The sequence below is a fragment of the Wolffia australiana genome, chromosome 19 (genome assembly GCF_029677425.1).
Source record: "Wolffia australiana isolate 7733 chromosome 19, ASM2967742v1".
Lineage (NCBI taxonomy): Eukaryota > Viridiplantae > Streptophyta > Magnoliopsida > Alismatales > Araceae > Wolffia > Wolffia australiana.
Window position 1 is genome coordinate 233,406 of NC_135853.1, and position 24,157 is coordinate 257,562.

Sequence of the window (24,157 nt, forward strand, 5' to 3'; positions counted from 1 at the left end):
GGAGCACGAGATCTTGCTCCATCAAGGAGGACGTCGAAGCCCACGCAGTTGCCAGCGACACCCGCCGGCTTGAGCCCCGCTAGATCGGCACGCCAAGGCGAAGGCGAAGGTACCCCAGTAACTCTGATTTTTGGGCCATATCCTCGCAACGGCCCTTTTGTTTTTTCCCCCTTCGGACCCCCCCTTTTTAATTAAATGTTTAATTGCATTTTAAGAGGGCCCCTTTCCTAATGGGCCCCCCTCTTTTGGACCTCCACAAGGGCCCATCACCCTCCCTACATAAGGGAAGGAGAGGGCTCCCTAAGTTTATTTCCTTAGAAAGCAATATTGCAATATTGGGAGGCGCCGTCGCGCCTCGCGCTTTTGCTGGAGGCTGCCGCCGCGCTCCATGCCTCCGCCAGCGGCACCGCCACCTTCGCCAAAAGCCGTCGTCGTGCCCCGTTGATAACTTGCAAATTATCATTTTTAATTGATGAATATTACATTATATTTATGTATTTTAATGACCATATTTGCATGTTATCATATATATATGAAGATAAATGACTTACACTTTGATTTTATTATTGTTTCTAATTTTTTATTATTTTTTACATGGTATTTAACCTCATTTCATTGAAGAAATATTTTTACAGGGCATTAAATACTTGGCCAGAGGTTAGTAAGGGCTTTCCTATTTTTTTAGAATTTTTCCCATATTTTTTTATAATTTTCCGACCATTATTTAGCCAAGAAATGGTTGTAGAATTCTAAGAAATGATTTTTATAATTTTTCTATATTTAAATATGATTATAGATGATAAAATTGGAGGCGTCCACGTCATTCGCCCAAAAATTCAGGCGAATGACTAAAAGTAAAAAAATTAATGAATTATTGGCTCATTATGGCATTGCACATCGGGATGCCATAATTAGCAAATCATGGTACAATGAAAGTACAAGGTGCGGGCAACGAGAAAAAGGTATGTTTTGTTTTTTTTGTTTTTTTTTAACCTTCCGTGTATAAAATGCACGCGGAGAATCAATATCTGTGTGCATTTATAACTTACGATTATTTCTCGTACGCTCAATTGGTTAGCCGCGTGCATTTAATGCAAGCACTAACTGACACATGTGCATTTAAAGAAAAAGAAGAAGAAAAAAGATAGAGATTCTCCGTCTTTTTATACGCGGAAATTGATTCGCCGCATGCATTAAAATTTTGGTAAGCTCACCTCTTCTTTATTAATTTTTTTATTCAAAAGGGAGCTGACGAGGGCGACGTAGCGCTTTTCTAGCCATTTAAACACAGCAATCATTCTCCAATGATTGCGCGTTGTGAACACGCACAACAACGTGTTAGAACGTGATCCGAGAAGGGGGAAAATGAGAAAAAAATGCGCCAACCAATCAGAAAATGCCATTTATGAAATATTTTGAAGAGAGATAAAAGATCCAACGGTGGAGATTAAGCGCCGATAAAATGGCAATATCTTGAGATCTAGATGTCCGATTGAGCTGAAATTTTGAGGGCATGTTTGTCTTTTACCCCTCTACAATCCCTACTTTTGGATCTTTAAATAGAGATCTGGAAAAGGGTGAAATTCACTTTTTGAAGCTCTCCCCAAGGATTTGGCCAGGAAGGACACAAGAGTTGCTTTGGAAGTCGACAGATCTTGATTCTGCATTCAATGTTGTAAGTTTCTGATTTGTATTTTGAACTTCTTCTTGAGAGATTCTCAAATGCCTTGGCATGGACGAAATTACATGCCCTAGACGTTCTTTTGAATAAACTTAGCATTGTAATTTGCGTCTGATTTGAGATCTGATTTTTAATCTTTGGTTTAAATAGATTTGGAACAATTCTGCATTTTTAGATTTTTAAATTAGGGTCAGATTTAACTTTTTCCTCAAATTCTTCACTTTCTCTCTCTAGGTTGATTTGTCTATTTTCTCCTTCTATATTTCAAAATTGATTGTTTGGAATTTTAGTTCAATATATAAAAAATCTAAATATAAAATTTCATCCAAAAATTCGTCCATCTTGAAGTCCAATTTCAAAAACCCCTTCTTGATTATTAATTCCCAATTTTAATTCATAAAAATTGTCTTAAATTTTTATAATATTTGGGAAATTAGTAATTCGAATAAATCTGATCTTATAATTAAAATTATTCTATCTTGAGTGTTTTGACCAAAAATATTTAAAGTCAAAATTAATTTTTTACTTAATTTTAATTAATTAAAAACATAATTAAGTTTAATTAAGGTTTATGAATTGCAAAATTAATTCATTCTTGAATAAATTTATTAAAAATTGGATAAAAATTCCTGCTTGTTGCCTCCCTATGGTTCAACCCCTTGCTTGCTCTATACACTATATTTAGTGATTAAGGGTATTTATAAATTTTATTGTATAAGTCTAAAAGCCCAATCAACGATGTATTTACACATCATTTTTAGGCTTATCACTCGCCTTTCTGCCGGAGGCGGCTGCCGTACTCCACGCCTTGCCTGTGCATCACTGCCACACCCCGCGACCCCGCTGAAGGCCACCGACAGGCGCCGTTGTCGCGCCCGCACCTCTGATGGAGGCCGTCATCGCAACACCTATGCGTCCACCGAAGTCCGCTGTCACGCTCCGCATCCCTTCCCAACGCCGTTGCAGCACCCCGCGCCTCCGCGGGAGGCCATCACCGCCACGCCCACACCTCCGCCGGAGACCCCCGCCGCATCTCGCGTCACTGTTGGAGGCCGCCACCATGCTTCACGCCTCTACTAGGCGCCACCGCCGCGCCCCGGGCCTCTGCTAGAGGCCGTGATGGGGGACCATCCGCAACCTTGTCGTGCTAGGATCCCTGCGGGGACTACGATACATGCTCATAATGCACCAGTCGCGTGTATGATCACGGGACCTACTGAGTCCCCACTAGCAGACATACCTGCCCCACTGGTCCATTCGACCCCTCATGCCACTATGGTATCCTCGGCGCATGTTACTCATCTTGCACATGGCCAGAATGAGGACGATGCCGGAGTAACCATTTTTTCTCCTCCGATCATTGCTCATGACCTTGTCGCACCTGAGCGAGTTGAGCGCAAGGTTGCCCCTTGTGTTACCTTCCCGGTAGACCCACCAGAAGAGCCTCTGCCATTGATGAGGCTATAGTTTACTTCGGATACTGAATCATGCATAGACACGCACGATGCCGCGCCCAGCGATGACCTCTCCGTAGAGATCCCGTTAGAGACCTCACCCCTGAAAACCATTCAGGGTAGTTCACTCGCTGATTCAGAGCCGAGTCGAGTGTGTTCGATGCCATATATGGTCGGATACCCTGCATGCCATTAGGCATTCATTTTAGATCCCTAGATGATGACCTTGCATACACTGTGCATTATAGGTACATGCATCATGACATTCATTCTCGCATCATTTCGCAAAACGAGAAGTACAAGCTTGTTGCTGATGTAGGTCGACGTCCTGTCAGTTTTTTCGAGGGTGACCTCGTTATGGTCCGATTAAGGTCTGAGAGTTATTCTCCTGGGGTCGCTACGAAGCTGCATGCTCGTAGTGCTGGGCCTTTCCCGATAGCCCGTGTGATTAACGACAACGCCTACGTTGTGGGCATTCCATCCGATTGGGGAATAAGCTCCACCTTCAACGTCAGCGACCTCACCCAGTATCGCCCTATGCTTGAGAGCCTGAGAGACATAGAACTTCGCACACCCACCAACCCGTCGAGTGATGTGAGTGAGGGACACTCCCCTTCCCCTCCCGTCCCTCCTCCAATTGTCCCATCCTCGCCCACACATGAGCATGTTGAGTTTATATTGCAAGAAGTAATTAACGCTGCAGGGGATAAGGTGGATCGCAAGTTCCTTGTTCATTCGCAGGACCGACCGACGAGCGAGGACACGTGGATTTCGGAGGAGGACCTACGGCGGCTCCATCCGGAGCTCATCCAACCCTTGAACTCGTCGGAGCCGAGTTCCCCCCCCCCACCCGGGGAGGATGATGGGGGACCATCCGCAACCGGAAGCGCCAAGTCAACCCGCACCAGCACGTCAGCAGCCACGTCGCGAAGCTCGAGCTGATGAGAAGAACCCAGAGTTCAAGCACATGGCGTGACAAGAAGGCATCCCCATTCCTATTTTCCTTGCGTTTTTCTGAACCTTTTCGTTGTGTTTTGTTTGGGGAGGGCCTCCGTGTTTTGGCCCTTCTGTCGTACGCCAAACTGTCGTTTACGGCCCCGATTAGGGGGTTGTTCCTAATTACGGGCCTCCCCAAGGGCCCCCTCTCTCCCAATATAAAAGGAGAAGAGAAGCCCTAGAGGAAGGAGGAGGATTTTCGTTGAAGTTGATTAAGTACTGAGGTTTGTTAAAATGAAGTTCCCTTGAAGAAGAAGAGAGAGAGCCACCGCCTGCCGACAACCGTCGCGAAGCTCGGACTGCGTCGTTGCCTCGCCATCGTCATTGGCCTTGTGTGCTCATCGTCGTCGCCCGCCTTCGATTGACCGTCACCGCTCTCCGACGCCATCCACCGACGTGGTCGCCACCACAGGGCTCTGCAGTCTCCCCCGATGCCCTGGGATGACTCAACGTTGAATCAGCACCGCGGATGGCCAGAACATCCGGGAGCGCCGTCATCGGAACCTATGCTGGGAAGAAGGTGACCATCGGGGCCGAGTCGACTCGTCGCGCCGAGTCGACCCGGCTTGACCCGATTCCAAGCGACCGAGCGACACGATTCGCGACCGAGTCGCGACTCAGTGCCTCACGACTGAGTCGTATCCTAGTTGACTTGGATTCAACAGGGGGCAATCCCGGTAAATATGATTGCTCGGAGGGGTACCATCGTCAATTGCCGCCCCGAAAGAGTTAGGGCAGTCGACGGTTGATCGCCGACGCCGCCCCCATCGCCGCCGCCATCGCGGCCGCCGCTCGCTGGTGCCAGTCGTCTCCAGCCACCATCGTCGCCCACCTTCCCAGCTGTTGTCGCAACCGCCGACATCCCGCCGCAGCCGTTCGCCCCAATCTTCGTAGCCCCGATCGCGACCGGCCTCCGCCGCCAGATTTTACCGGCCCCGGTCGTCAACGCCAGCGCCGTGCGCCGCCCTTCGCCGCCGTCACCGACGCGCGCCACCGCTGACGCCATTCGCCGCTGCCGGGGCTGCTCATCGCCTCTGACGCTCCTCGCTGCCCAAACGCCACTCGCCGCCGCTGACGCGGCCGCCACGATCGATCCCGCGCGCCACTACCGCGGCGGTTCACCTTCGCCATCGTCGTCCCTGGTCTCGTTTGTGTCCATCCCGGACGTCAGTGCCAAGCCTGTTTGTTCGTTGCCCAGACGCCGCCGACTACTCTGCTGTCATCCGGCCAAGCCCCTCAGCTCGTCCCCGATCTCGCCGCGCCGGCCTGCCCTGCCCAACAAGACATGACTTTGACCACTGTGACTACCGGACTCTCGTCCGCAGGTCACGCCGCTACCGCTCTCGCGCGTTATTAGTTCTTGCGATAATTTACTCGCGTACTCTACCTCGGACTTTGCTTTCGTCCCTCTCCGTATATCCAGTTCCGGGGTAGAATTTCCTCTTGTTTTCCCCGCCCACCACCTTGTTCCGGGATAGGTAGTTGGATCGGGGATGCCCTCCACCACGGCGTCCAACGATTGATCTATCGGGTTACTGGGAGTCGGATCGTTCGTGACGCGTACGGGAATCCTACCAGGCGCCGCTCTATCTTAGCTATCGCTGTACTTCTCATTATTTTCTACATTAACGTGCATCCACATTCCCGTCAAACTGCGTGTTGTTCTTCGCCGACCTGTGTTGCAATGCGCGTCGTCGATCCCGGCCGTACGTGTTGCATCAGGGCGCTTTCGACGCGCCTTACGCCTTCGCCGAGCGCTACTACCACGCCCCACGCCTCTGTTGTGCACCTCTAACGTGCCCCGCATCTCTGCCGGACGCCACAGCCACACCGTGCGCCTCCGATAGACACCGTCGTCGTGCCCTGCGCCACTACCGAGCGCCGCCCCCATGCCTTACGCCTCTGCCGGGCACCGTAGTTGTGCCCCGCACCTTCGTTAGATGCCACCGCTGCTCCCCTCGCTTCCACCGTCTGCAATGCCACCGTTCACGCTACTGCTGCCATCACCTGCACTACCACCGACCCGTCTCGTTGTTCGCGTTGTTGCCATCCGTGTTGTCGCCGCCCACACTGTCATCGTCATCGCACCGTCAATGCCGCTGCCCGTGCTCTATGCCCCTGCCATCCCATCTTCAAACCTAGGTCCCAGCTTCTGAGTCGTAATCCACCGCTAGTTGAGCGACATCGTGCCCATCTCCAGCACAGCTCCACCAACCCTGTCTACCAGTATCCTTGCATCGATAGACGTACGACTCCGGTACAACATTGCCAAGAGGAACCTCAATCCTCTAGCCGCCCATTAATTATCTATTGTCTTAGACCTCTTGATTGCACTCCACTGCGCTCTGGATAGAGTAAGTGAGTGTATAAAAGGATACGAGAGACTGCCTAGCGAGCGTCCAGTCTAGGTACAGGCTGAGACCGCTTGTTACGTGAGAGCACCAACGGAATCAGTCCGTTCGGCCCCATAGAGTCCTTTGTCACTCTGACAAGGGTCAGGGGGTCACCGTCATCGTCATTGGTTGCCCGCCCTAGAGCACGGAGGCCGACAAACCCCACGAGTCAGGACCTGCATGTACATTCACCTAGGATCCACACCGACGGATGACACCTTCGATGACATCCATGTTAAAACCGGTATCCGAATATCACCTTGGTACCCTCAGGACAAAGTCACTAACGCCGTCCAGCATCAGATTGTATTGACTACATGCAAGACCCACTCTTGGTGGGCAGGAGGCAATTGTTGGCTCCCAAGGAATCCGCAATGACCAATAGAGGTACCAATATTGTATCTTTTTGCTCTCTATCATGGGCATGGGTGAGTGGGGCTCATGTGTAATCGGGATATTTACACTCACTCCATGCCTATAAAAGCTTAAAAACATTCTACTATTAGATATACATAATCTCCCTAGGTGGTGTCCAAGGCACGGTTGGATTGATCTACAAGCATAGCCCTTAGGTTGGCCGTACCCAGCACCATGTTTTTGCCAAAAAATAAAACAATCTCCAAGTGGATGTTGCTCTTAATAAGAGTAAACAATGTTTGAGCAGGGCCTACTTATGGCATTGCCTTCTTGGGCATGTTAGAAATGGAGATTATTTATGTTCATTTGATTTTCAATCATACGCAACTTCTGAATCTTGCATTATCGGTAAACAACCCAAATCACCATTCTCAGGAATGGGGAACGTGTGAAGGGCATTTTGGAACTTAAACATTCTGATGTATATGGTCCTATGTTGGTCCAAGCAAGAGGCAGTTGTTCTTACTTCATTACCTTCATTGATGATTTATCTTGATCTCAATGGGTATACTTGATGAAGTATAAATTCAAATCATTTCATAAATTCAAGGAGTTTAAGAGTGAATTAGAGAAACAATATGGAAATATTATCAGAACTCTTTGATGAGATTGAGGAGGAGACTACATAAGTACATGGTCAACTCGATATATAAAGGACAATGGCATCCTGACTCAGCTGACTCCACCATTCACACCACAATGAATGGTGTGTTAGAGAGTAGAAATCAAACCTTGTTGGGCATGGTCAAATCAATTATGTGCTTCACAAAGTTACTTGTACTACTCTATGTATATGTAGTTGAAATAGCTATGTACATTGATCATGCTACCTAGCAAGTTAGAAACTTCAGCACAATATGAGATATGGAGAGGAAGAAAACTAACCTATATGTAGGCTTATGGGGATGTTCGGCCCGTGTGAAGAGGCATGACCCAAACAAGCTAGAACCACGGACTGAACTATGTAGATTTTTGGGATATCCAAAGGAAACACATGGATAGTACTTTTACCACCTCACGGAAAAAAAAAAATTTGTCTCAAAAAGGGCCTTATTCTTAGATGATGATTATAGAATGTGTGACTAGCTTTTCGGTCACGTATATTTCCATCAAGAACATTTTTAAATATTTAAATAAGTTTTGGAGTAAATTAACATGAGTTATTTTTCAGTTTTAGAGGCCTTGAGATGGGTGAACATATAAAATGATCTGCAACCGAAGACTTTAGCAAAATCGTAATGGCATTGATAAAACATTGAAACAAATTACCTCAGCAAAGATCGCTACCTGATTCCTTTTATTTTGAAACAAATCGCATGGATCTACTCATGTGTGCAGCCTCTAGAAGTATCCATGCGGTCCTCGACACATTGAATCTACTCCTTCTAGTTGGTGAGCCCCATTCAATCTCTGTCACCATCGTTACTCCATCTCAATCGCATCGGAAGTGGAGAGGAAGTGTGGGGAGAAAAGAGAAGAAGGAGAAGTCCCCTGAACAATTTTGGCCTGGGTGAATTTTGTTCAACGCATTCCCTTATTTATACTGAGAGGGTACTTTTCATTAAAACCCCCAAAACTTTATTATAGCTTCCGACGTCCAAAGACCATTTATGTGTGACCCTCTAGGCCCATGTATCAGTCTAATGGCCCAAAAACCTTTATTGGCCTTCTAAATTAATTAATAATCCTAATTAATGTCTGATCAATTTAACGCAATAGATAGGTTGAGTCTCCAACACGTGGGGTGCCAAGCTACGTCTCATGATCTACAAGATACAAAAGAGTGGGTATTGAGCCACTCATGGAACATGTTCATCATCAGTTACTGTGTACGTATAGTCCCTCATCCACTTGATGCTCCTAGGATGACTTAGGGTATGGGTAATTGTCAAACCCTAATCGGTCATTTGAAATTTTCACACAAATTGCAACAAATTCGCAAAATTTGAAAAATTTGCACAATTTGAACAAAATTTGCACAATTTTCAAAAAAATCAAAATGTATGCAATTAATAACTATTTCAAAATTTCAGTTTTATAATACACCTTGGCAGCTTTTAGAATGAGTAACCATTTGGTTAAAAAATCAAATTTTATGCGATTAATAACTAATTCAAAATCTCAATTTTAGAATACACCTTGATAGCTTCATGCATTGATGATCCTTTGGCGAGCTCTACAGCAATGGATGAACCCAGCGTGCAACCAGTACCATGGGTATCGTGCATCTTCAATCGCTGCCCACGCAACTCAAGCAATCGTTCACCTGAGGAAATCACAGGGAAGGTTCTCAGTCATGAAAGAGAATAAAATATATCAGAGATCATAATAAATCCTCCATCAAAGAAGATGTCGATGGCATCTAAAGAACCTCTGCAGTTGAATTCTTGAGTTCATGCAGAATTTCATAAATTATTTTTCTCAGATTATACATCAAAAAAGGTGATTCCCAACTCAGGATTGATGAAAATTCACGAAATCAGCAGAGGTAAAAGAAGATCAAAATTCAAGATCACTAAAGCATATCCAACATTCATTTAAGTCAAAAAATCCATCACTCTCCAAAGTTGAACTCTGACTATGTTTAGCTTTGAGTGATTGAAATTTTGAGTTCATGCGGATTTTTGTAAATTATTTTGCCAAGATGATACGACAAGAAGATGACTCTCGACTCAATATCGATGAAAATATAAGAAATTTAAACAATCCCCACCTCGCTGAAGTTGTTTCGCTTTGCATGATCAAAATCTTGATTTCACAAAGATTGTTGTAAATTATTTCGCTAAGACTACACATCAAAGAAGATGATTCCCATCTCAAGATCGATGAACCTTCAAAAAATTCAAGAAATTCAAACAATTCCCACCTCGCTGAAGTTGTTTCGCTTTTTGTGATCAAAATCTTGATTTCACGAAGATTGTTGGAAATTACTTTGCTAAGACTACACGTCAAAGAAGATGATTCCCAGCTCAAGATCGATGAAACTTCAAAAAACTCAAGAAATTCACCACTCTCCAAAGTTGAACTCTGTCTTTGTTTAGCTTTGAGTAATTGAAATCTTGAGTTCATGCGGAGTTTTGGAAATTACCTTGCTAAGAGCAGGCATCAAATAAGATGATTCCCAGCTCAAGATCGATGAAACTTTAAAAAATTCAAGAAATTCAAACAATCCACTGCTATCACAAATTTTAAATGGCTGAGGGCTGCGGCCGCTGAGGGAGAGGGCTGAGGCCAATGAGGGAGAGGGAAAATTTGTGTTTATTCTTTAAAAATGATTAAAATAAATTTGCACAAACCAAACAATTCAAACCGCACACGGGTGTGCGCGATGATCTGTGCAAATTGGTTAATGGTCTATACGGAAAACTGAACAGAACGAATGAAACACACAGATAACGCAGAAAGCAAACCGAGAAACCATGTCTACCTTGCACACCACGATTCTGAAAGATGTGAATACTTTTATTGCAGGTTATTAGTTTTAATTATCCACTTCTTGCACCTCGTAAAATATGAAATACATACATATTGTGTGTGTGATTAGTACTCTATTATTAAAAAATATTTATTATTCACAAATTTATTTTTATATATCCAAAAAAATTTCAACACTTATGCATTAATTAGTAAATAATTATGGATTAATTAAATTTTTATATAAGATAAAATAATCGGAGAGAAATTATATGATTTATAAAAAATATGAGGATTTTTTTCAATTTTCAGAAGTTTATTTTTTGGGTTAGTCTGTGACCAATATCATGCATTGATTTGATTTATTTACCAAAAATATAATATTTATTCAGAAAAAAATTCCAAGATATTACTTTTTAAAAAGATAGGTTAACAAAAAGAATCTTAGTCTTTACAATAATGGACTTTAAAAGGATATCAATTTTCATATCAGCGAAAATAGATATTGGTCAACCCCAAACACAGCCTACATTAGTATAGGGTTCAAAATACACAAATGTTCTTATCATCAAATCAGAAATTGATGTTCCTGATAATTACTTAATTGATTATACGGTTTAAAACTAACCTTTAGGAATAATAAGTAAAAAGAGGTAGAAAATCAAAAAAAAAAATTAGATGACTATAGACCTACATGTCATTCCACTTGAGGTATATATTACTCAATTATTAATATCATTAATCTTCTCTTGTATCAAAAGTTTACATTTATAATCAACTTTTCATTTTTGTAACGGGTATTCATAGGGAATTCATGAGAAATTAAGTAATAAGCCACATTTTTATTTATAACGTTAAAATAAACTAGAACCTCTAGGAAGTTCGGCCATGTGGCCAATCACTTCTTCTAAACCTCTTCAAATGACGAACGAGACGTAAAATGAAATGGGGTTCCTTCCCCTGTTATCCATTTATTCAATTTTTCACATCATCATCAATTCACAGAACGTGTGATATAATGAAATGGAATATGATGCTGGATACAGATGCCGTAAACGTAGAGGAAATGTTTCCTAGATGAAACAAATGATGTTATCCATTGCATTTTATCTGTATGTTCTGATGTCATCAAATGACGCCATATCAACACAGGTCTCAATTCATACTATTTCACTATACTCCTTAATTATGCCTGATGATAATTGCTCCAAACAGAAATAATTAAGAAATTTTAAAACTTCCATCGATCAAAGTCCGCTCTCGAATTCCTACAATATGCCTTTTTCTATCTTATACCTCATTTTACCTTCATATTTCTGGCCTACAAATGAGTAGATAATCTAACAAAATATATGGGCTACACATGAATGAATAAAAGTGTAAGGTTATCACCTGATTAATAAAAAGGCTTATTTTTTATCTGATTTTTTTGTCTCTAATAAAGGTCTATGCATCATACGATTTTTATATATATTATGTATTTTCATACATAGTTAGATCTCTTTGATTCATAAAATATTATAAATTTTGTCTTCTTTCAATTCCCATCATTTATCATAAACTTAGTTGGTTCATTCATTATCGCATGCGTATGTGTTTTATGGAAAATCACAAATTGAGGCATCACTCTATTGAAATAGTCTATCCATCTCAACGTATTTTATTGTTCATTGAGGTGAATTCAAATTCTCAATATTAGTTTTCCCCATTATAAAGCTGGCTTATTTATTTTATAATTATAGTTAATATTCATGTCCATAAATTACATTTCAGTTAAATAAGTAAATGGTTATTTGACACATTAGCCAACATAATTCCATTCACACTAAATAAAGTTTCGAGAAATTTGTGTTGCAATCGTCGACAATCCAAAGGCCAATTCTCTAGAAAAATCAAAATGAATCAAATAAAACATTTAAAAATAAAACCAAAAAGACAAAAATTTCATATCACTGTGTATAGAATCTAATTAGTTACTTTATGAACATGATTTTATAGAATAAAAGTTCATACCACCATATATGGAATAAAGTTCATATCACCGTGAAAGCTTGAAAACCCAAATTGATCTCTAAAACAAATTCAGCACTGGGTGTCGTGTGGAGAACTTGTTCCCTTAAAGATTGTTATGACATTGTTTACACGTCCAACCTTTAGAAATATCATCGCAATCAACGTGCTATTGGATCTCCACTTCCTCTTGATTCAAAAGATAAATGAGAAGAAATAAATGGGCACCCTAAAATGGGTACCCCATATTTATATTTTAATTAATTATTTTCATAAAAAATCCCTCAATTCCCCTATTATGTTATGTGTGTCACCCTTTATGTCCATGTATTATTCTAGATCTATGCAAACTGTAGGTTAAGTTTCCGGCCGATGGGGTGCCAAGCTACATCTCATGGTCTAGAAGATACAAAGTGTTGAACTCTCTCATCAATCAGTTACTGTCTTCAGTTGTCGTATATGTATACTCATTGAAACCTAATCTGAACTTTAGGTAGTAATCTTGTGTAATTGTCGCATAATCTTCCTTGTGTCAATCCCTCATATACCAAGAGTGGAAAATTCTGTCTTAACCACTCAACCCTCACCTTGTGTAATTGTTGCATCTGAAAAAGACTTTTTTGAATCCATTGTCAAAGACATGTAAGTCGAAGTCAAAACATAGTTCTCCATCCATGAGATGTCTGGTGTGTCAGGTCAAAGAATCACTTATAGAACTATGACATGAATCAACCTGTTTCAGGGTTACGTATAATACCATTTGAGGATTCATACAGATCAATTCAATAAAATCTTTCTCCAAAGGGGACAGACCAGATGATTCCTCACTAAAGAACACAAGATCAACCATATGTATTGTGTTAAGTAGGATTAGATAGTGATATTCTACCTAGATGATTTGATGTCCATCTCAACCATCCATCAAATAAGAATATTTAGAGTACATATTTAAAGATAAGTGATTGTTGTATTTTGATTTCATCCTAATTCGATTGGTCGTTGCAATTACTTATGGACTTTATTATCAACATCAAACATGAATAAGAATAAATAAGCTTTTCTTTTAATGAACTCATGCAGTCTTTGTCATTTTGAATGTCATCATCTTCTATTCACTAAGCATAATTGTCATTCTAAAAATATCTTCACATTGTTTAGGTCGCACCGAGAGGAGATGGGGTGATAGATATATAATATAGTAGCAAACTTATCATAGAATTCATTAATACTATGTATTCACTACAGTGCCGATGTAATGATTATAATGAAGTCCATGAATATATGATCCGAATTAGTGGATTATAATGAGATCATAATACAGTGAACACTCACCATCAAACTAGTGTTCTAAATATTCCTATTTAACAAATACTTGAGAACAACATCAAAAAATATCAGGAGGGAATAACACAACCTAATCTCACTAATATGTTAAGTATGTTCACTTACATAGGCATTAATGTGGAGACACTAAGAATAGATAGTCGGTGATCTTTAGCAGAAAGTGTTCATTTAATCGATATGTATGTTTCCATGAATGACATTATACCAAACTATGAATCAGGTTTATTAACATCATGTTTATGATCCATACACTAGAGACAACAAATATATCTTATGAATGGACAATCGTACCTTGACTTTGATTTCCAACATATAAGAACTAACTCAAATGATCGATAAGTGTTTAATAATTTAATATATCCTAAGTTATGCACAAAGTGTCGAGCAGATGAGGGAACATATTTTAAGGATAACCAATCATAGAAATATTCCATGAATGAGTCAGTACACTCCATTGTATCTTCTAGAGCATGTGATGCAGTTTGGCCACTCACACATTGGAAACTCAACCAATTTTTTGGGGAAATATATTCTTAATTAATTAATAAAATGTATTTGGTTGCTGAAGTCATTAACTAGACTAATACATGTGCCTAGAGGGTCACACGTGAGGGGTCTTTTAGATGTTAGAAAATATACTTAAGAGTTTAGAATTTTTAATGGAACATTTTTATAACTATAAATAAGAAAGTTTGAGAAAACATTCATCCAGGCTAGAATTTTTTCGGTGCCCCATCCTTGTTTATCCTTCTCCCTTTGACTTATCTCCACTTCCAACATAATTTGTACGATGTAATGATGACAGTGGAGCAATAATGGGGATTCATCAAGATGAAGGAGAATCTTTGATGTGTTGGATATTTGGGGGTACATCTATAGGCCTGATAAATGAACAGGTCAACTCCTATGGCTTGAGAAATACAGATATAATCTTTACATAGAGGATTTGATCAAATGTTCTATAATATTCTAACAACTCTATTCTCAGTCGTCCATTTCATGAATAATTAATGTTTCATCTGAATAATTCCGTAAGAACCAGGTTTTGCCTTGATTAGGATGGAAAATGGCATCAAATACATACTAAATGGGGTCCAAACTTTTGTTTTTGCCTTGTTTTGGTGAATTCCATCCAGTCCATGCTCCTCTTATATTTAAGATACTCTCATGCCTCTTATAGACTCTCACTGTGAACATGAGGTTGGTCCTCTTAGGTGACAAACAAGGTAGATCTATGCTCTTTCGGTCATGGCAAGCACCCATAGGTTGAGCTAGCACAGCGCCAGTTCAGCCCAACATACTTTACGTGAATTGGAGTTGACCTGATTTGTTGAATGGTGGAGCATACTTATAGATAGGCAGGCACCACCTGATGTGATCGGTTCAGACTCATATGCTTTAGGCACGCTCTCCTACATTTAAACAATGGCCTACATGGTTAGGCTAAGTACATGCTCCAACACATAAGGCACATTACAAAGGCACCAACGCCTGTGTGGTGGGTAAGTACCTCCCTATTTCCTGGAAAGACCCCACAAGCAGCCCACACATGTTGGTAGAGCCATGTAGGCGGGAAAAGCCTTGATCACAGTGCCACAAAGGGCGCATGTTCCATGTGGTTGAGTACCATGGGTAGGCGTTCATTAATGGATCATACTCATCAAATAAGTGAGACAAGATAATAGAGTTCTATTTGAATATTTTGATGTCCTTCTCGAATATCCTTACAATATGAATCTTTAGAACACATGTTGAAAGACTAGTGATCACTATGTCATGGTCTCATCATAATTAAATTATTCATTGCTTGTATTCATGGACTTCAATCGTAAGCATTGTATGTGCATTATAATGAATCTATTATATCACTGAATATTAAACAAGATGCAGAATGAATGATTGTTTTTTAGGCTACATATATTTGCAACACCAAGAACATGGGGTCACCTATACGAGAAACTTCTTTCTCATTGCTACAAGGCATATTTTACAGATATTTATTTGGTTGCCATCCAAAAGTTGTATTTACTATCTTTTGTCATAATCATTGCTACAACATAGATGTTCACAATTTTAGATGTTTCTCATCTAAAGAGCACTTTATGGACTTAATGAGTCTCCTCATGCCTGGTTTAAATGCTTTACTCATGCTGTGAAAATTTTTTTACCTCCAATATATTGGTGACCATACACTTCTGTAATCATCGTCTATTCCTTGATAAAATTGTGATTCTCATTATCTACCTAGACAGTATTGCAATAATTTGGAATTATACCCTAGGTATTGAAATGTTAAGATAACAATTTCAAACACATTTTGATATTAACAGCTTAAGACAACTCAGATATTTCTTGGACGTTGAAATGGAACACTCATCTACTCGGTTAACTCTATCACGATGCTCATGTGTCTTTGACTTCCTAGACGATACTAGGTATCTCTCGTCCCAACTTGTCTCAATTCATATTGTCTTAAAGTTTCTCATCAGTAAAAACTTATTGGACACTTTCATACTTGAAAGCTACCATTGATCCTACTCTCACATTCTATTGTAGTAAGCTACTAGGCCTTAAGATCTATAATGGAACTGATTTTTTGGTCCCCTGGTAGATCTCAAATCTAGTACAGGTTATATATCCATCCTATGTGATAACCTCATCCTACAGGTTATTTCTCCATCTTATGTGATAAACTCATCCTACAGGTTATTTCTCCATCCTATGTGATAACCTCATCCTACAGGTTATTTCTCCATCCTATGTGATAACCTCATCCTACAGGTTATTTCTCCATCCTATGTGATAACCTCAATCCTACAGGTTATTTCTCCATCCTATGTGATAATCCCAAATCTACTTGTCCTGCCCGTGATCCAGTTTAACATGAATGGACCAAACTTATGGAGAGCAAGCAAACAACATTTCGTCAAAAACAAGTTAGAACTTCATCTCATTGAGATCATGCACCTTCCCATCAAAAACCAACTCTTGAATTTCTTGATGAAGGGCTCATCTCAAGAACATGAAGTTCTACTCTCCAAGCTGGAATGTAGAGTATCCATTCCTCTGCTTGAGGGAACATGTTAAGGGTGACAAACTATCATGTGATAAATCACATGTGGCACATAATTTGTGGCAACCTGTCAGTTTATGACTACTTTAACCTAGATAATATGTGTAAATTGATCAGCATTAAAATGATTAAATGCATGTTAATAAGTTTTAAGTGAGTAAATCTCTTTATAGACTGATATTTTTTATGGATTTCTGGGTATCTATATGCATTTTCTTGGCATCATATATACATTTAGATTTTTCTGACATTAAATTCAAAGAGATATTATTAGTTAGGCCAAAACATTATTCCTAAACATTTTATGAATTAAAAAGTATTTTTAATTATTTAATGTATTTTATAACTTCTTACGGATTTATCAAATTTAATGTCACGTTAGCAATCTGGGGAGAGAACTTTGGAGAAGGGAGGAAATCAGAAGCTGAGAATGATTCAACTTGAAATCAGAATATCCAATGATCCAAAAAAAGAGTTTCTTCTTGCATTATTTTGTTCTCTTATTTTTACCATCATTCACACCCATTCATATCTGTCTATAACATCCACCAATAATACACCTACACATCATCCATTTATATCTAATTTAACCGCCATTAGCATTCACTGAACCCGCTTACTCCACTCATTTATATTCATATGTAATTATTCCATATATCTACCTCTCACAATCATCCTTCTCGTCTCACATTATTCTTAATTGATAAAATATTTGTTTCTCATCCAATAATCACCATATAAAAAGACACTAACCTCCTAAGATCGATTCCATGTGGAGATGACTCAAGCTCCTCACTAACTAGTCGGATTATTTTATGAGTGAAAGTTTATAAAATAATTTTTCATTAACTCAAATATCCATGATTAATGATACCCTAAATTGGAGTTCATCATACATCACTAAGACCTAAATGGAAGTGTTGATGGTCTATTTTCTTATTTATACAAGATTTACACCTCTTCGACCCTCTAGATCGAAAGTTGAACTTGACAATTAAAGGTGCTCGTGTGCACGGTGAAGTGCAGATATCACAAAGAAAATTTCTCATGAAGCCCCTTTGGAATTGTTAATGATGCCTGACTTGTTAATTACGCCAAGCCCTTTGCCTAATCTTTTATGTTGCTATATGACAGGAGAAAATAAAATCAACTGCCGAGGAAGAAGTAGATTGGTACTCAAGTGAAGTGTGCAGTGATGACAAGCCGTTGACTTGGAGGGGGAATATTGGACCCTTTAGATTTCCCATGCTTGCATACCATGCCAATGAGTACCTTTGCATTTGCACAGGTAGTATTCTCAGCTGGGAGAGGAATCGTCACATACAAGAGAGGCAGCATTGCAGGTGAAACCATTTCGGTGTGATGCCACTTTAATGCAGAGCAGGAGTGAACAACAAAGAAGAATGTGAGAAAAAGTGTGGTGATAAGGAAAAAGGTTCACTAACTTCATGAAGTTTTGAGCCATTGAGACGCTTGGAATGCAGTATGCACTAACAAGTGCGTTAGCTTATTTTTTCAATTTTTTTACTTGTTAGTATTGGTGACAAATACCTATGCACTTGAAAAATATTTGGCGTCTGTTCTACTCTCATTTTAAAAAATTGATTTCATCCCTTTTTAGATATTTGCCGAAGTTTTGGTGATTTTAATATTTTATTTTGTACTTTTTCTCCAAATTTATATATTATTTTTTGGCCCGGATCCTATTTATTGGCCAAAAGCGGTGGCCTAGAACAGTAAATTCGGTTGGTCTCCGGTAACATCCCCAATTTGATCTGCAATAAAACCCTCGCTCCTACTCTATTCGATCGACGTTCTTCACAGGAGTAATTGATCGGCCGTCCTCGTAACTCCGATCGCGTAGCCAGGGTTGAATATTATATATTCTGGATCTCCTTCTCACCTCTCCGTCACTGTTCGATTGAAAACCTTACCCTCTTCTTCCCAATACCTAGCTATCACTCCCTCATCCGGCTACCCTACTAGACTACTAGCCATCGTTTGTAATCTTAGCGAATCGCGAAGGAGACTGGATGGGCGATTTTTTAACATTTGATAACTTTCGGTTTGCAGGTCCTGTTTTGACTATTGCGATACTCGCCTGACTCGCGACCTGGTAAGTGGCAATCAGATTCTTGCATTTCCCATCGCTACTTCTGTTCTTTCCTTCGCAAGCCGCTGTTGCGGACGAGGTATTGTTTATCCTTAAATTTGACGCTCGAAAGTAATCCGGATTCGGTTCTACTGCCAGAATTCTGCCGAGTAAAAAACCCGGCGCCGGTGACGCCAAACGCACCACGAAGGCGACGCAATCGTGTGAAGAATCTGGAAAAGACGCGACCACCTGATCTGAACTTTTCTTTCTAGGTTGCACATGAACTAGCGTGCCCAAAAAAAACAAAGGATTGCTTGTTTGCACGCCCACCCTCTGCCTGGATACTTCCTCTTGCAGGTCTAAAAGAGGGATGCCTCGCCGCCCAGCGGCGGCGAAAGGTCCGAGCCCGCCGCAGGGGCCGGCGGGGGGCGCTCAAGACCAGCGGCTGAGTAATCTGTCGGAGACGGAGCGCAAGGCGTTCGACGCGATATGGAGGAAGGGGGACATGGGGATGTGGACGGCGGATCTGAAGGCCGAGCTGGGGCTGGCCGGTAACATGCCGGCGAAGATCATCAACGCGCTCAAGGGCAAGGGCCTCATCAAGGACGTGGTCAACTACCGCAACCGCGGGCGCAAGATGGTCATGGCGGCCGAGTTCGAGCCCAACAAGGAGATCTCCGGCGGCTCCTGGTACGTCGACGGCGACCTCGACGTGGAGTTCATCGCCGTGCTGCGCCCGCTGTGCCGGCGGGCCGTGGAGCGCGCGCCCGGCGGCGTGGCGACTCTCGAGGCCATCGCGGGCGCCATCCGCGACTCGCGCGCCTTCAAAGTCGACTGCAGCCTGCAGCAGATCGGAGACATCATGGGCGCGCTGGTCCTCGACGGCGAGGTGTTGGAGCTCACCAGCACCGGCAGGGGGGATTTCGCCGGGGTGCCGCCGGGGAAAAGGTGCTACCGCTGCCCGAGGGCCGGCGGCGCCGCCGCTACAATGGGCGCCCTCGCTTCTATCCCCTGCGGGGTTTGCCCGAGGATCGCCGAGTGCACGCCGGACGGCGTCATCTCCCCCAAGACCTGCGTCTACTACGACAAGTGGCTCGGCTCGCTGCAATTCTGAAGCGTGATTCTATAATGGGTCGATCGATTCTATAATGCAACCCGATTTTCTTTTCGTGTGGCGGGAGGTAATAAAACCCGGCGCAGGGCTCGTCGCCGGATCTTGATACATTTCCCGGGCCATTGATTTCGCATCGGACTCTGTCCTCGCCGGCATCTCTTCGCCGGCGAGGCGCGTGGGTCTGATGCCGGCCACCCGTTTGGAGAAATTTTCGAAAGATAGCGCCGTTGTTGCCCTTTTGGCTTCCCGAGAGCGTGAAAGACAGGAAGAGCAGGGGGGGTGCGAATCCCGATGGGGGCGACGCGGGGCGGCGATGGGCTCGGCGCACGGACCCGAAGACAGGACGCGGGGATAGTACGGCGCCTGACGAACCTGGGCTATGTTTCCTGTGACGCTACTGTTAATGGGCTTTTAATTTCGCATTTGAGCATGGTCCGCCCTCGATTCTACCGCTGGAGTCGATGCGGGCACCGCCGGTGACCGCATTCCCGGCTCTCCTATTACTCGGGAGGTGTTGCCTAAGCGGTCTCTCACCCGCCCCCTTCTTCTCCTCCAAGTCTCTAACAGAACCGACTCGCCCCTCTTTTTTTTATTTTCCGGAAGGAATACAGAGGGCGAAAAAAAGAGAGAAAAAGCTAAAAGGTTGAGAGAGATTGCGAAAAGGCAATCACGCCCTACTGCAACGTGCCAGCCGCCCCACTCTCCTCTCTCTCTCTCTCATCGGCTCGGCTGGTCTGTCTCTGTCTGAAATATCCGTGGGGGCGCCCAGCGCAGCGCGCGCGTACGGAGAGGAAGGGGGCGGGCGTTCCCATCGGCGGCGTTGCGGCAGATCGGAAGCCCTCGTCGCCGATAAGGAGCTAAGCAGAGCGAGGAAGATGGCGGCCCAGCCGCCGCCGCAGCTGCCAATGTGCAACCGAGCTCCCTCGGCGTGCGACCGTCATCCGTCCCAGCGGGTGACGGGCTTCTGCGCCGCCTGCCTGAGAGAGCGGCTGGAGGGGCTGGACACGGCCAATCGACGGCTCGGCGACTCGTCCCCTCCCTCCGGTGCTTCCGCCGCGCTAAGGTCGCTCTTCTTCCCGCCGTCTGCTCTCCCGAGCGCCTTTCAGCGCGGGAATACCGACAGCTCCGTCGATTATGGCCCGGAGCTCCGCCGCTGCAAGTCCTTCTCCGGGAGGCCTCCCCCGCCCCACGTCCCCGCGGCGGAGCCGCAGCGCAGGTCCTGCGATGTCCGCGGGCGGAGCACTCTCGGGACCCTCTTCCACCTCGACGACGCTGCAGCTGCTCCCGGCGAACCTGTTTCAGGGGAGCCGGTGCTCGAGCCGCTGAGCCGACGGTTGGGACCCATCGTCGCCGCCGCCGTGCCCGAAACCAGAGAGGAGGAAGATGACGGCGATGAACAAGCGGCGGAGACGGGCGAGGGACGGCCTGGTGGGGTTGCTGCCGAGATTGAAGAGCCATGTCGGGGGGGAGAGCAGACCCCTCCTCCTGCAAAAGACTGGAAAGAGACGGCCGGGAGCTTCTGGCTGGCCGCGTCCGTGTTCAGCAAGAAGCTGCAGAAGTGGCGGAGGAAGCAGAAGCTGACGAAGCAAGCGACCCAGGGTATCGCCGACGGTGGGAGCGGGTGCTCGGCCCTGGGGTCTCGCCGGGACAAGCCCGCCTTCGTCTTCCCCTTTCCCTCTCGCTCGCGGCGGTTCTCGCGGGGAACGTCGCTGGCCGAGTACGATGGGTTCGGGCGGCGGTCCTGCGACACGGAACCGAGGTGCTCGATGGACGCCGGAAGAATGTCCGTGGACGACCCCGCCTTCTCCTGGGACGAACCGAGGGCGTCGTGGGACGGCCACCTAACCAGGCACCGGACCGCGCCGCCTCGCCAGCGGCCCATGCTCCCCGTCGCGGAGGACCCGCCGGGCTCCGCCCCGGCCGTGCAGCGGCTCGACGGGCAGATACCCGTGGAGGAGGACGACGGCTGCCCGCAGCCCGGCGGCGCCACCCAGACTAGGGACTACTATCTCAGCTCCTCGCAGCGCCGCCCGGCCAGGAGGAGCCTGGACCGGTCCTCTCTGTCGTCTGTGCGGAGGTCCTTCTCCGCGGAGGGCGACGTCTCCGCGCTACCGAAGAGCGTCATCCGGTCGTCTTCGTCGTCCACCGAGTACGACATTGGGGAATCCGCGCCAGGCGGCAACACCGTCGACAGCGAGGCGGCGAGGGAAGGAGGCCCGAGCAAGCCCCGGCGCGGGTGGAGCAAGGCGTGGAGCCTATGGGGGCTCCTCGTGCACGCGCTGGCGCGCGGCGGGAGCGCGGGCGCCGAGTCGGCCGCGGCGCAGCGCCGGAGGGACTGCGGGGGCCCGCCGCGGCGCAGCTGCAGCAGTCTCAGCTCGCGGGACGGCCCCGAGACGGCGACGATGACGAAGAAGAAGGGCAAGAAGAGGACGGGGAAGGCGGCGCTGGAGAGGAGTCGTAGCGCGCGCCTCTCGCCCTGCCGCCCCGCAGAGGGCGGCTTGCTCCGGCTCTACCTCGGCCCGACGAGGCCCACCAGCCGTAGGCCCGCCTCCGCCGGGGCGGCTCTCCAGGCGGTCCATCCCCACGCCTCTGCTCACAACCTCGCCCTCTACCTCTACTGACTTTACGAGCGCCTGGCCCTGGGCTGTGCTCTCTCCCCGATACAGACTGTTGACCACCTGAGAATTGACTTTGCCGCCCACCTCTTCGACGAGTCCGCCGAGCCGGAGGCCCCACGCTCTTTACGTCGCCGGAGGCCGGAGCAAGCGGGCGTCTACAGGCGTGACAGTCGTCTCGTGGAAGAGCATGTCTAGTTGAGATCTAATGCCAAGGGCAAGTTGCCTGGGGGCGCAACGTTGATCCTAGTCGGCATCGCCAATTAATTAGACGACGTCGCCCTTTCCACGCGTTTCCCTTGCTCCTCCGCCAAGCATATACATCGCGCTCGACGTGGAGGGTCTCGGCGTCGGCGGAAGATGGCATCTCTGGTTAGCGCCCGCAGCCCTGGTGGATATGGCGGCCGACTCCACCGGCGGTCGGCGGCGGGCTGGCCCGCGAGGGCGGCGGGCTGGCCCGCGAGGGCGGCGGCGCCGCCCATGGGCTCCTTCGGGACGCGAGGGGGCGGCGTTATCCTTCGACTGAGACGGCCAACGGGTGGCAGCTCAGCTCAGTGGCAGGGGAGCGAACTCGCCGGGTGTGGCAAGGGGGGCGTCTGCGCTGCCGGCGGAGCGCGCGAAGGTGGCAGCGTTGGTCGCGCTGGTGATGTGCCTCTGCAACGCCGACCGGGTCGTCATTTCCATGGAGTTGGTGCCCCTCGCCGCCCGCCACGGCTGGTCCACCTCCTTGGTCGGCGTCGTCCAGGTCCCTCCCCTCCCCTTGTTCCTTTTTCTTAGAAAAACTCTTCCTTCCCTTGCCCTCGTCGAGCGCTCAAGGTCAGCCCTGCAAACTGCACGGAGAGCGACTCTGACTTGACTAATTGAGTTGCCGGTTTGAAACCATGTATTGAGGCGGTTTGAAACACGCTAGCGGTTTCAGAGTTGTGGGGATACATAGTAGTGGGCGCCAAGGGTGTGTGATTTAGCGCCAGCAGTCTAGAGCAGTCTCACTATGGAAGAAAAGGTGTTCCATAGTCTCAACCTGGGAAAGCCGGCCAACAATGGCAACGCAAATTGAGAGTGTCCTATACGAGTCACCCAATTATCAGTTGGGAGTCCACAATGCATGTGTCTCCAGAGGAAGAAGGAGATGTGGGAGAGGATCGTCGGATGCCAGATGTGGTGACCCATGGCTGAGGGGGATCTTTCTCGAAAATGCTCCTAAGAGGATCAGCAAGATGACCCATCGAGGTTGGGCGTCCAAATAGGTCGGTCATGAGAGGTCCCTATGGTAGTACTCAAAACCTATGATAAATGTCTGGTGGGAGGCCATGCTGCTCCCAAAAGTGGCGTGTGTTGCCTGTTGTAACTATGCCATGGTCAATCGTTATCGATGAGGGGTGAAGTGGGGGTGGAAGGCTAAAGGCTCATCACCAAGCCAAGTATCATACCACGTGCTAATCGCGCACCTGGCTGACATGCCAACGAGTGACATTGGCTATCTCTAGCTAGTGTCGCTACCAATTCCACCATCTACGATGGCCTTGGATTTCTGACTCTCGATGGGCCCAT

At 45.4% G+C, this 24,157-nt stretch overlaps 2 protein-coding genes across 2 annotated transcripts; both read left to right on the top strand.

Moving 5' to 3' along the window:
- Positions 1-18,553: 18,553 nt before the first annotated feature.
- Positions 18,554-20,101, top strand: LOC144715424 (DNA binding / DNA-directed RNA polymerase). Its single transcript, XM_078590330.1, has 3 exons — positions 18,554-18,651; positions 18,856-18,898; positions 19,034-20,101. Exon 3 carries the CDS (start codon positions 19,248-19,250, stop codon positions 19,989-19,991), a length of 744 nt encoding a protein of 247 aa, XP_078446456.1. The 5' UTR covers positions 18,554-18,651; positions 18,856-18,898; positions 19,034-19,247; the 3' UTR covers positions 19,992-20,101.
- A 564-nt stretch (positions 20,102-20,665) lies between these two features.
- Positions 20,666-23,526, top strand: LOC144715423 (protein OCTOPUS-like). The gene has a single exon (XM_078590329.1). It carries the CDS (start codon positions 20,867-20,869, stop codon positions 22,610-22,612), a length of 1,746 nt encoding a protein of 581 aa, XP_078446455.1. The 5' UTR covers positions 20,666-20,866; the 3' UTR covers positions 22,613-23,526.
- Positions 23,527-24,157: the final 631 nt, after the last annotated feature.